This window comes from Thermobia domestica, chromosome 18 (assembly GCF_964235325.1).
Source record: "Thermobia domestica chromosome 18, izTheDome1.hap1.1, whole genome shotgun sequence".
Lineage (NCBI taxonomy): Eukaryota > Metazoa > Arthropoda > Insecta > Zygentoma > Lepismatidae > Thermobia > Thermobia domestica.
The window spans coordinates 51058586-51071000 of NC_137471.1; the positions used below are offsets into that span (position 1 = coordinate 51058586).

General features: G+C 37.1%; 1 protein-coding gene across 4 annotated transcripts in view; it reads right to left on the reverse strand.

The window, feature by feature from the left end:
• The window catches only part of LOC145676051 (uncharacterized), a 554345-nt gene that overhangs the window by 35267 nt on the left and 506663 nt on the right, over positions 1 to 12415 (reverse strand). For all 4 annotated transcript variants that reach the window (XM_081746908.1, XM_081746905.1, XM_081746907.1 and 1 more), the window contains 3 exons: positions 12059 to 12225; positions 8172 to 8318; positions 3201 to 3504 (listed from right to left, as the gene is read on the reverse strand). In XM_081746908.1, the coding sequence (XP_081603034.1) occupies positions 3201 to 3504; positions 8172 to 8318; positions 12059 to 12225 (618 nt within the window). The remainder of the gene's footprint in view (positions 1 to 3200; positions 3505 to 8171; positions 8319 to 12058; positions 12226 to 12415) is intronic.

The window sequence follows — 12415 nt, forward strand, 5'->3', positions numbered from 1 at the left end:
CAGTATGGGGCTAGGTGGAGGAATATAATGTAAATGATGGTTAACTTGCAAAAAAAGATGTTACTAATTTTATTGATGTACAGTGGTTTAAAATTTTTCACAACTTATGACCTGAAATATATTAATGGCATCCTCAAACATCTGTGGCTGGCTGCGCACCTGCATGGTAGACCAATAAGACATTAGATGTGAATGTTTCAATTTTCTCAAATGGTGAATACCATTTCTTAAAAAGAATTATTAGACATTATTATTCACCAGACCTTATGCATTAACTTAAGAGACTTTGTCCTTAATCTTCGATTTCTTCACCTGACGCGCAAACAAGAAACCAATCATAGCCTAGTGCTAATTCTGGCACGGGACTACCTGTGATACTTTATCTTTGACATTACTTAATTGTAATGGAGAACACAATGTGTATCCTGCACCTAGGTTCTTCAGAAAATCCACTTCTGTTATTATTACCATTCTAATTCTATTACATTATTAGTTTAACGGGAAAAAATGTTGAAAGACGACACATATAAAATCGATGGATATCACCGAACGGATCGAAATGATATATGACTCATACCTAGTTTCGAGCTAACGATTTTTTGAAAACCTAAAAATTCATGCTGTACACAAATAACGTCACATAAAATGATACAGAACTGAGTTTAGGACAGAATAGCAGGAGGACAAAATGGCAGGGACAAAATGGCAGGAAAGAAAGTCAGGAGGAAAAAATGACAACGGACGGAATGGCAGGAGGACAAAATGGCAGCGGACGAAATGGCAGGAGGACGAAATGGCAGAAGGACAGAATGGCAGGAAGTTAATTTGGCAAAAATTATAACTCCTAGGGCTCGTACTTTTAAGTTTCAACTATTGTGCTTGTTAGTAGGTAATGGTTGTCGATTTAGTCATTTCTGCCTCAAATGTCCAAAGCATATAAATACGGCTAAATTGAACCAAGAGCGTAAAAGAGGGTAAATATCAGTTATCCAAATCTTAACTTTTTCTTAAATTTATTTCTTTGTAACCATCTTCCAATTGATACTTTGGTCCCATTACGTCCCCTCCCATTTTGTCCTCCTGCCATTCTGTTCGTTCCCCCACAGAACCATATCCTCATCAACCTCTTCATAATAACGTTAGCAAGACGACAGTACAAAGTACGGTTAATAATATACAGCTAAAAATTATAATTAACTCATAAACTTTATTTCTGTTGAAATAAATACTGTCAAACATATATATATTAGTCGCTATTTCACATTGACTTCAACAAAGTGATATGCTTAAAGATAAACTCTCATGTGAAGGTTTCGAGAAAATTCAGATAAAAACTAAGTTTTATGACGCTCAAATGTACACATGTCTTCCAATTCCAGTCGGATGCAGTTTAGAAGTTTTCTATTCTGTTGAAATACATTATTGTTGATATGATAGTATGCTTCGGTGGGTTGGTGAGAAAGTTTGTCAGAATGTGCACTGTCTGTAGAAAAACGGTAACAACTTTAGCATGTTTATACTATGGATTATATATAAGGTAACCAAAAAGTTCTTGCAGTTCTAGAGCAGTGATAAACAGCAATACAGTGGACGGTGCGAACCTTTAGGTTTCTAAGTAATCTCCATCGCATCGAACACATTTTGCCAACGTTCCTGCAACTGCACAATACTCGGCAGTCGTGGATGCAAAGAGATCCGGGAGTGCGTTCCATAGGTCTCCATCATTTGTGAGTTATCTCCCACGGAGGTGGTTGTCGAGGGAATGAAACAGGTGGTAATCTGTTGGAACAAGGTTTGGTGAATACGTTGCATAGCAGAATATCTCCCAGCCAAGTTGCTGAAGGGTCTCCGGGGTCCTCTTTGTCACGTGTGGCTTAGCATTGTCGTGCAGGAACAGCACACCATCGCGATTCATCAATGCCCGTTCCTTCTGCCGCAGTGTACGGAGCACCCTTTGCAACTGCTTAGAGTAAAGGCCATCAGATGGCCTGACTAGGTGGAAGAAGCTCGTAATGTACCACTGCCGACAATTCCACCACACAAAGAGCATAACCTTTCGCGGGTGCAGAGTTGTTCTTGACATGTGAGGAACAGGATCACGTGGTGACAACAAATATCTGGTACGCTTAGGAGTGTCATAGAGAACCAACTTTTCGTCACCGGTGAGCAAGCGATCAAAGATGGGTATATTTAGATCCAGAATGAACAAGGACAAACAAACCGTCACCGTGTTCCTTGTTGGCTGCCGACAATGTGTGAGGTACATACTTGCTTAGCTTATATGAGTTCCCTATCCCATGCAGGTGAAGTCTGACCATTTCGGTGGAAACATGGAACCTTTCTGCAAGTTCATCACACGTTAGACCACTGTCCACCTCTATGGCTGCTTTCTGGGCCTCGTCATCCTACACCTGTGGTCGTCCACTGCAAAGTTCATTCAAAAGGCTCACATCTCTCGAACGGAATTTTTTAAAACAATGCCTACCAGTGCGTTCGTTCATGGCGTTCTCCTCAAATGCTTGGCATGTGCGGCAACTTGATGCAATAGCTGACAGGCCCACTTTAAAAATCATACAACAAAAATACGCGAACAAGTTGCTTTGACATCTCCATTTCTCTTCGACACTGAATGAGCTATGACTGGTGTATGTTTGCAACATACCTGTATTACTGGAGGTCAATGATCAGACTAACTCCTGATCACTTGGCAGGCATGTGTGTGTTATTTCATTTCCTTTCTGTGAGTGCATGATCCATAGAACGTCAAAAACAGCAAGAACTTTTTTGTTACTTTGTATTATGCTGCTTAGTGACAAATTATAATTGTTGTTGAAGTTTGTATCTACTTAACTGATAATAAATCTTATTTAAATTTTCATCATATAATATAGCATACATTCTTGATTTAATTTTTTGATAGTAATAACAATAATTTACTTAGTTATATAAAAATATGCACTATTAACTAGCAAATAATATTTATTGGTGTTAGATTTCTTTTAACAGCAACATAGGTACTATTTGAACAAAAAATATAAAGAAAATAACTTTCATGCTACTTCTGAAGAAAGAATTCGAACTAATTCACGGGAAGAAACATCATGTGTGACAGAAATATGACTGATTAGAAATTAAAGAGGAATATGAGTGAAATTTCACAGTAACCTGTTATGTACCGACATGTCGACTCCATGACTTACAGGCGCTCTATATGTGGTTAGTAGTACGGCATATGCACCAGGTCTATCACACTCACATCTCGTTATATGATTATTGATGAACTTCAGGTCACATATGTTTAAATCCCACTGATATGGAACTTTTGCCAAGCTAGCGATTCCACAAGTAGTGTTCCATTCTTTCTCTAGATAATGTTTCGTATGGTGATCAAAGTCAATGGTAACTGTAATGGTGCCAGGGATTATCCCAATTTCTCTTCCTTCTTTGCTGAATTCTACCGTCACAATTCGTGAATTTAATTCGTATTCCACATCAATACCACTTCTGCAAAAGATAAGATACAAACTAATAATAAACTAGACAGAACATTATATTTTAGCTTCTAAATTCATGATGGACATTTTGAATTAGTTTTCAGTTTTGGGCTAAATATTTATCATTAATTACTTATCTTATTACATCGTATCGAAACCCATTCCTCTTTGCATCTTTTCCTTGATTGGGATGTTTTGCCTTTAACATTTCTAGTGTATTATAAAATTTAAATAGTTTTAATATTATTTAGGAAACGCATTTCGTTTGTGTAAATTAGAAGGCTCAAGCGATACTGCCTACAGACTGGATGAATTAAAACAAAGAGAAAAAAAAAACGAGAAAAAGAAACTATTTCAAATACTCTTGAATACCGATGCCCAGGAGATTAGTTTAAGGGTGGTTTTATCTAAAAAATCATGCCGTTCAAATGCTGTTTTGTCTCGGAAAGTCTTGTCTGTTTCTATTGAAAGAGTTCTGTATGATCTCGTATTTCGTCACGAAAATTCAATTGCGTCTCGTGGTCAATACTACTCTTGAAGCATCAAAGTAGTCAAATATAATGGTAGGCATTCAAAATAATTTTGGCGGGAATTTTGCTGGATTTGGATTGCGTCACTCAAAAGATCTCAGCTCTAAATAATACTTGTGCTGTACATTAGCAACATTTAGGAAAGAAGAAAAATAATAGTAATAACAAACATAAAGAGTAATGACGTAGAAGGTAAACAAAAATATTCTTGCTGTTTTTGATGTCCCACCTAATGAAGCGTTTACAGAGAGGAAACGAAATGACAACGCGCCGAAAAAGTGATGAGAGTTTAGTGGTCTGCGTCAATACTAGAATTTTACGCACGTACAACCATCACAGCCCATTCAATCAAAGCATTTTGTTCGTGGCTGTTTGCTGTATGACTAAGATTTCCCACATATTGTCGGCAGCCAACAAGAAGCAACGAGTGATAGATATTTGTCGTTGCTGTCTCGGCAAAGCAACACACTCATATTTGGTCGAGTATGATCACGGCTGACCTAAGATGGGTCCAGTATGACACTTCCAAGTGTACCAGACTTTTGTTTTCATCACGTGACTCTATGCCTCACGATTCAAGACCACCTCTTCACTCACGCAAGATCATGCTCTGTGTCTGGTGGACTAATTACTAAGTGGTCCATTATTAGCTCCTAAAGTAGTCGTGAGGACTTGTGAAGTTTGACCTAGATTTACCAGTTGCAGCACCCAATAGAACACGAAGGTGTGTCCCGGTCGTCAACCTCACCCATGAAATGTTGCCAGTGTCATCTCTCGTGCTGTACGGAGAGGTTCTCCTGAGGGTGCAGTGTTGCCGCATTCCGCTAAGTTTCATTTTGTTGTTATTCTTGTCGTTATTTGTGCTATTATTTTATAGTTTTGCTATTATTATTGTTACCATTTCATCCTAATAATTGTTAGTGTTTGTGTAATAGCTTTTTAAGTGCTGTTTTTTCCGGTTGTTTGCCTTGTCCTCTAAGTTTGGCAATGTTGATGGCGCACTCTTATGGTTTCACTTTTTCTCAAGCGTGCGTCGGAAAGGCAGCTCCACGAATCGTACCGAATTCTTCCGATTCATGACACGTGAGAGAAAGTAGTTCGATGATTCGTGTAGAGCCTAGGCTTCACGAATTGTCGCGGCTACTACCCTAACAGCATAATTACATAGCAGGCGTATGCCTATCATGTTCCCTCAGGTACATGGGAATGTGTCCAGTATGTGTCTTATATACTTCTGAGAAAGAAATCACATGGATAGCAACTGATAGTCACAGTCTATGTCCGCCCCTATTCACATGCCTGACATCTACCTGAGGAACGTGCTTAGTATGTTCTAGGCGTGTTCCCGATGCCGTAACCGTCAATGAACCACAAAATTACTTCCGCAAAATATGTTAAATCGCCTATATGCGTAATGTGTTTATATTAAGGTGAGTCTAAACAACACTTTAAACAAGCAAAAAGATGTAGGGCTACCCTAGGGTGAGCGCAAACCACCAACCTTTGGATTACTGGCCACGTGCTCTTCCGACTTGGCCATAGAGGGGATAAAGAGAACGTCACTTGTAGAGCGATAAATTTTGAGGTTTTTTGCATTTGGCTAAACAGAGTGCTCGTTTAACCGCATATATTCGACTATAACTGTTTGGGATCAGATAAAATCTGTTCGGCATGTAATTTTATAACAAATTGACGAGTGTCTATTTACTTCATTTCATGGTTCTTCCATATTCACTTTCAAATGATCGGCGACAGTTGGCATCTAATAAAGTTGATGCGTTTATTGCTTCTAGTATACAATCGCTTAGAAAAAGAATCAACAAATGCATCAAATGTGAGAGATGGATTTAGAACACCTAAATGGCACATGCCGAGCACATCGAGTGCGAAACTGGGCCAGGTATGTAAATGCTATATTTGTGGTACATAGTTGCAAATATCAATTGGGTGTAACAAGTACCTAAAACTGTAGGTAGCTGAAGTACATACTTAGCACATGAATATCATATGTGCCAAGTGTCTGGTACCTAAAAAGTAGCTGAGATACCTAAATGGCACATGCCTAGCACATCTTGTGCTGTTAGGGTATATAATCAGACCATACTATCACTGCGGACTTGTACCCGCACTTTTCCAACATGATTTGAGGCAGAAGGATCTAGCGTCGGTTAATCGCAAGGATGTTAACGACAATGTTCAAAAGATACCGTTCAGCGACTTAGCTAGATGTCACTGTGTCATTCACTATATTCACCGGACTTAGCGACATCAGATTTCCACTTGTTCCATTTAATTGATAACCAACTCCGTGGAGACAAACCTGTAGCACGTACTCACCGACTTCTTTCAGCCAAGACCACGAGTTTTAATACTAGGGCATGGTGCAGCTGCAAGAAAGTTGGTAAAGGAATTGGATGCTGCTGGAGATTATTTCGAGACCTAATGCTGAGCAACATGCGCTTTATTGTGTCTGTTTCTGACGATGACAAACGGTAAGAAATTTTACGGTTAGCTTGTAGCAATGTTACTTGACAGCAATGAACATAATAACTACATATTTTCTTTAAAATTTATTTTCACATTACAGGATGGTTCAAAAGTGTTGAAACACCCAAACAAAATGCAGGATTTTAAAAGAATTGCAAAAGTAATACTGTAGGTTAGTAGTACAGGTGCGAAAAGAAGTTTAAGGAAATATAACGCCGATGGCCGCCACCTTGAAATCCGCCATTTTGAATTCACTTTCAATTTCTTAAATAGAAACCATATATTGTCATAATTTGTTCTCACCTAAATTTTCTCCTGAACTTAATGCTGTGTTTGTTTTTGCTTTATCACTAATCATAACGAAATTATGACTATTTTTGGTTTCCGCAACGTCAGTCACATAACACACATTTCTCCCCAATAAAGGATGTGTTGGATTGTTGTCAATTCCATTAAATTGTCAGTCATTCTTTTTTCCCATTCACCCAAAACCTTGCTCAAAGTGCTTTCAGGTATGTTTGCAAACACGTTTGCTATGTGTGCATTTAGGTGGTCCAATCCTGAATTTTAACGGAATACACAATAAACTTGAGATGTTCCCAAAGATAAAAATCTAGGGTAGGGACGTTGGGGGATCGTAGCACATTGTCAACCGATCCACGAACTGCACATCCAGATATTCACGAACACAATTTCCCTCATGCGGAGGGGTACCATCGTGTTGGTAGAAGACAGGGAATGTCTCTCCTTCAGATAAGAGAAATGAGAGATATCTTCTTTCAACACAGTACGAATGTTGGGGTGTGGGAATTTTGTACTCTCCAGTATAAGGTTTTTGGATGTTGCAAAGTTCATGAATCTAACGTTATTGTCATCATTTTACTTAGGCAGACTTTCGTCCTTATAATTAGTTTGAAAATATCCTAAGAATTTTCATATCGTATCGCTGTAGCTGATTGAATACATGTTCTACTTCTTCATTAAAACTGTCCTTTATATCAGCATCATTATCGACTGTTGTAACATGTACACTCATGTCTAAAATTATTGTCGCATGTCTATAAATATGTTCTTGTAGGAATATAATTTGATAACGAATTCGCCCGGTATTTCTTACAATGTTAGTATGTGTATAATCGGCAAAGACATGTATGTGCCAAATTTTATGTGAAAAGAGCAGTAAATAAGAACAATAAAACGAAAATAAAAATTTTCTTGTCTATTTAGCAACATTTTGTTTTACTTATTCTAATTTTCGTATTTATAATTCTTTTCCTATGAAATTTACCACAAATATACATTTCTGTATTATATACATAGTATCAGTATTAAAAGTACCCTGCAAAATCATTATCAAATTATATTCTTACAAAATGACAGTTATAAATATGGGACAATCATTTTGGACATGAGTGTACATTTAGAACAATAATATCACACAGTAACTGTTAGGAGTAATAAACTTTGGATTATAAACACAGAAACAAAAAAAAAAAAAAAACTGAGTTTCTTTCCATATTAATATAAATAAGTAGCAACAGAATTAAAACAACTAAATCTGTGAAAATTTACGTAAACAGTATATTCTGTTCCTTCCGGTCCGCTGTTGAAATAGTTTGAGAAACAGTGACAAAGATTTACCTGATTGGATATCACTTACCCTATTTTTGATACGTATCGCAAGGGAAGAAACTTCGATAAGTTCTTGTACGTCGTGATCACCAATGTAAATGTTTCATTGCCAGTTGGGTCTGTTGCATAGGGTTCTATAACTACGTTCAGATCGTCTCTGAACCATGATGGATAACTGGAAAACAAAACAAAACAGTAAATTTTCTCGTAGGTATATACATAAAAGGTGGCCCAGAAGTCAGCTCTTCCCAAAAGAAACTGCGTGTTTAAAGTCCCTTCGAGCACACTGTGTTAAGCATTAGCGCCATTTGTATTAAATTTGCTGATTTGCGAGCATCTAGTGGTAGTAGTAAGGAGAGTTAGTAACAGTCGGTCAAGTTGGTGTAAATATATGAAAATACTTCACTTCCGGACACAGCGTACCATGTTGCACAGTAGCTATGTATAGGTGAAGGATTTTTTTTTAATAACACCGGCAGAGACTTGATCAGAGAGTATGAACCAGTATCGCACCCACCTGTGGGTCTATCAGAATATTTGAACTTATTTATAATCTGTACTATATTTTTTGACAACAACAATCTAATTTTATCATTATTCGTGAGAATATATGTGGCAGTGCTTAAAAACTACTTAACGTTTTTTCGGCTGTAGAATACACTTTCCGTACTATATAAACGTAGTGTCTTGTATTCCTGGACCGCTACCCCCAACAAACACTTCCGGGTGCGCGTCTTGCATGATTCCACGTGGTGACGTCATCAAAATAACTGCTGTGTCCAGAAATAGGCTCATCTAAATTATCATTTCTCCACTACCAATTACAATATTGTGATGGCTCAATACACTGTTTGAAAGATGTTGAATTAAGCTATAAAAAGTTCAGTAACTTTTGTTTGGTAACAGAATGGTTAGGAAGTTATAGCGGCAAAAATTTGGAAGTGGGTAGTATACTGATGAAAATTTGAGAAAAATAACCTCTGAAACACTTTTAACATATTTTTTGCAACATTTAAGAAATTCAAGATTTCTATTTAAAAATTCAAGATGTCGGCCAAAATGGCTGTTCCATAAACTTGTTCTTAAAAAGAGCTACAAATCTTGATGTGTGATTTTTTATGCTTGCGGAGGTCATTTATGACCTCCGAATTACAATCAGACTACCAGGAGTGCTCAAGCTACTACGAAAGCCAAGATGGTGACCAAATTCGAGAAGACATGAAAGTGCTCATATTAGAGTGTGAGGCATCTTTTCCCATGTTTTCAGGGTGAAGGATCTCACTGCTGTCGCTTAAATTCTGATTCTTATACCGAAAGTGCTCAAACACGCAAGATGACTTACAAAACAATTGTTCAATTTATGGAAAAATTTACAATTAAAATCAATAATAACACAACCTATTTCTGGGAATGAGCAGAATACATCATTGGTGGTCATCCTCATCTTCTGACTCTTCTTCCCTTACATAGGGGTGGATTCATCCCCAACCGAAATTTCCAAAATCTTCCTCTAAGTTGCGAGAAGGCTATTGTAATGTTTTCATATATATCTTTTGAAACATCTTGAATTAAGCTACGAAGAAGGTCATCTTACATTATCTGTCAGACAGGTTTAGGAGTTATTGCGGTAGCAATCTGAAAGGGAGTGGGAAACAAGAAATATACATTGTATGTCGTTCTAATCTCTCCTTTCACCTTGAGAACTACAAAGAAAGTACAATTTAAGCCAGATTTTGTTCATCTACAACAATTGCTCCTCTCTTTGGTTTCATGATATTAGGTATATATTCATGATATTAAGATCGAAAAGATAAAGAGGACTTCTTCACTATATGCTCATCGTCCTGGTAATCCACTTCCCCCCTTGAAACGATCTTCTGGATCCGCTAGTGGATAGAAACAGGGAAATAGAGGTGAGCTACCATGTTTGCACCAAATATATAGAGGCCACATTAGATTCCCAGTGGAAGAAGATTCAACATTAAGATGGTTTGGATTTCATCTTAAACTGTGGATCCACGTCCTATATAGTTCTATCCTTGGTGCTGGAAAATAGCGTCAAACTTCAACATACAAACAAACGAAGATCAACTACAAAAAACAACGTTTTGGTATGTTTAATGAATGTGTTTAGTTCTAAAGAAGCTAATTGTAATTTTTTGTAAATATGCGTATACTCTTTTATAGATTGGGGGGGCGCGGTGGCTCAGTGGTAGAGCGTTCACCTCTGGTGCTTGGGGTCCCGGGCTCGATCCCAGCCCCCGCAAGTGAACTTTGTGGTGGACAAACACCGTGCTCGTGGGTTCTCTCGGGGTTCTCCCGTTTCCTCCCACTTTCTTCATTCCACCATTTCACTCATCTCTCATCATTACCGTCTTCTTTAGCCTAACCGGCATAACCGTGGGACGTAAAACTTAAAGATGTCATTTCATTTTTCTTTTATAGATTATAAGTCTATGTACCAACAGGAATCTATACTTAAAGAATCTAATTACCAACAGTAGCGGTTCGTGGTCTGTAGAAGTACCGATTGCAATGTTGCAATATCAAAGGTATGTAGTTACGCGCAAGTGTTCCCCTCCCCCCAGCATTCTTGAGTCTTATCCAAAAAATATTCAGGAAATATGAAGAGGAAAGTCCTTTTAGGCTCGATTTGTATATTTATTGATTAAAGTGTATTCTCTAATATTGATTTAATATATGTTATTTCCTTTTTTTTTAAACAACCACTATCAATGTACGTTTATACACTATTTATATACAAAAACTTCTACGTTCATGTTATTGAACAAGAGATAAATCGAATATATAACATGTGCTGTAAGCCATGAATGATATCGTTAACATAAAAAGAAGAAAAAAAGCAAGAAAATTGCATATATTCATGCACACAGTTAAACAATATTTAATTAAGTAAACTATGCATTATTTTAGAATGGAAGGTCTTTCTTCGTTCTTTTCGAGCTTCAAATTCTTCTATGACATCATTTTAATCTGAAATGCTGCTCGCCAAGTTTTTCTGAATAGAAAGCATCGCTACTGCAAATATTTTCCGCTTTATTTTCTTTAAGGTACAGAAACACTTCTCTCCTCTTTTTAAAATATTTTTTTTATTTTAAAAATAAAATCTATCCCAAGAATTTTTACCTTTGTATTATAAATGTAAAATAAAATCTATTGACTTCGAACGACTGCCCTCCCCCAAATATTCAGCTTGTATCCGCCCCTGCTACCACCAGACGCGTATTTGCTCTTTGCTAGTTTCTGTTTGGTGACTAACTTCTTTCTTCCAAGCGTCTATATCTTACTCAACCTATCAATTGAGTCAAGCGCTGCCAAACGGAGGAATTCGTAACTACTACAGAAGCTGACTATATACCAGTTGCAACGAAGTAGCAACTGGAAACGCGTAATACGGGAGGATAGCAGCGATGCAAGAATAAACCCACTTCCTCATGTTAAGAGATAGGAGCTCGCTGCCATATGCTCAATGTTACTGCTTCCAGTGGCAACGCTTGCTGCCACTGGATTTGTATATCACTCTCTTTCTTTCAGTTTTTTTAAAATTATTTTTTTAAAAGAAATGCATCAATACTGTTTTGCGCTCAAGAGCAAAGGTTTATTTTTTACTGATACACTACTTTAATACTTAAAAATATATTCAGTATTAAAGAAATATTCGGTTGCACAACTATGCAACATATAGTACCAGCCGCCACTGATTACCTATCTGTTTTCTTGTAGTTAGTTGCAACGCCCAAAGATAAGTATACAAGATATACAATAAATTTACTTTATTATACATAAACGAATACATTTTTAAAATAATTGAAGTTATTATGTAAGTGTATTTATGTTTCGAAATATCATTTTGTATGAACTTCGTAAAGACTATTCGTTTTAAAGCAACCTTACCTCACAGAATGTGAAGGAACATGCTGAGTATGGATAACTCCTCCATCTAGACATGCAATATCCACAACAAACGAATTTGATGAAATATGACCTGAGAAGGGAACAGGCATCAAAGAGCCCCAGATAATAGCACGCGCTTTCATAGTCTGTTGGAATTCAGTAACTTTCTGTGAATAAACAAAATATAAATCGATTATTTTTTCTCATGAATACAATTATATTTTTTTAAATAGCAGAACACATCAGTTCATTCATAGTGCTAATTCCTAATAGTAAACAGTCAAAGCTAATAAGTGTAGCTGCCTGACGCCAATATATGTCACTAGCATGCAGGAAATTGACAGACAAACCTATTGC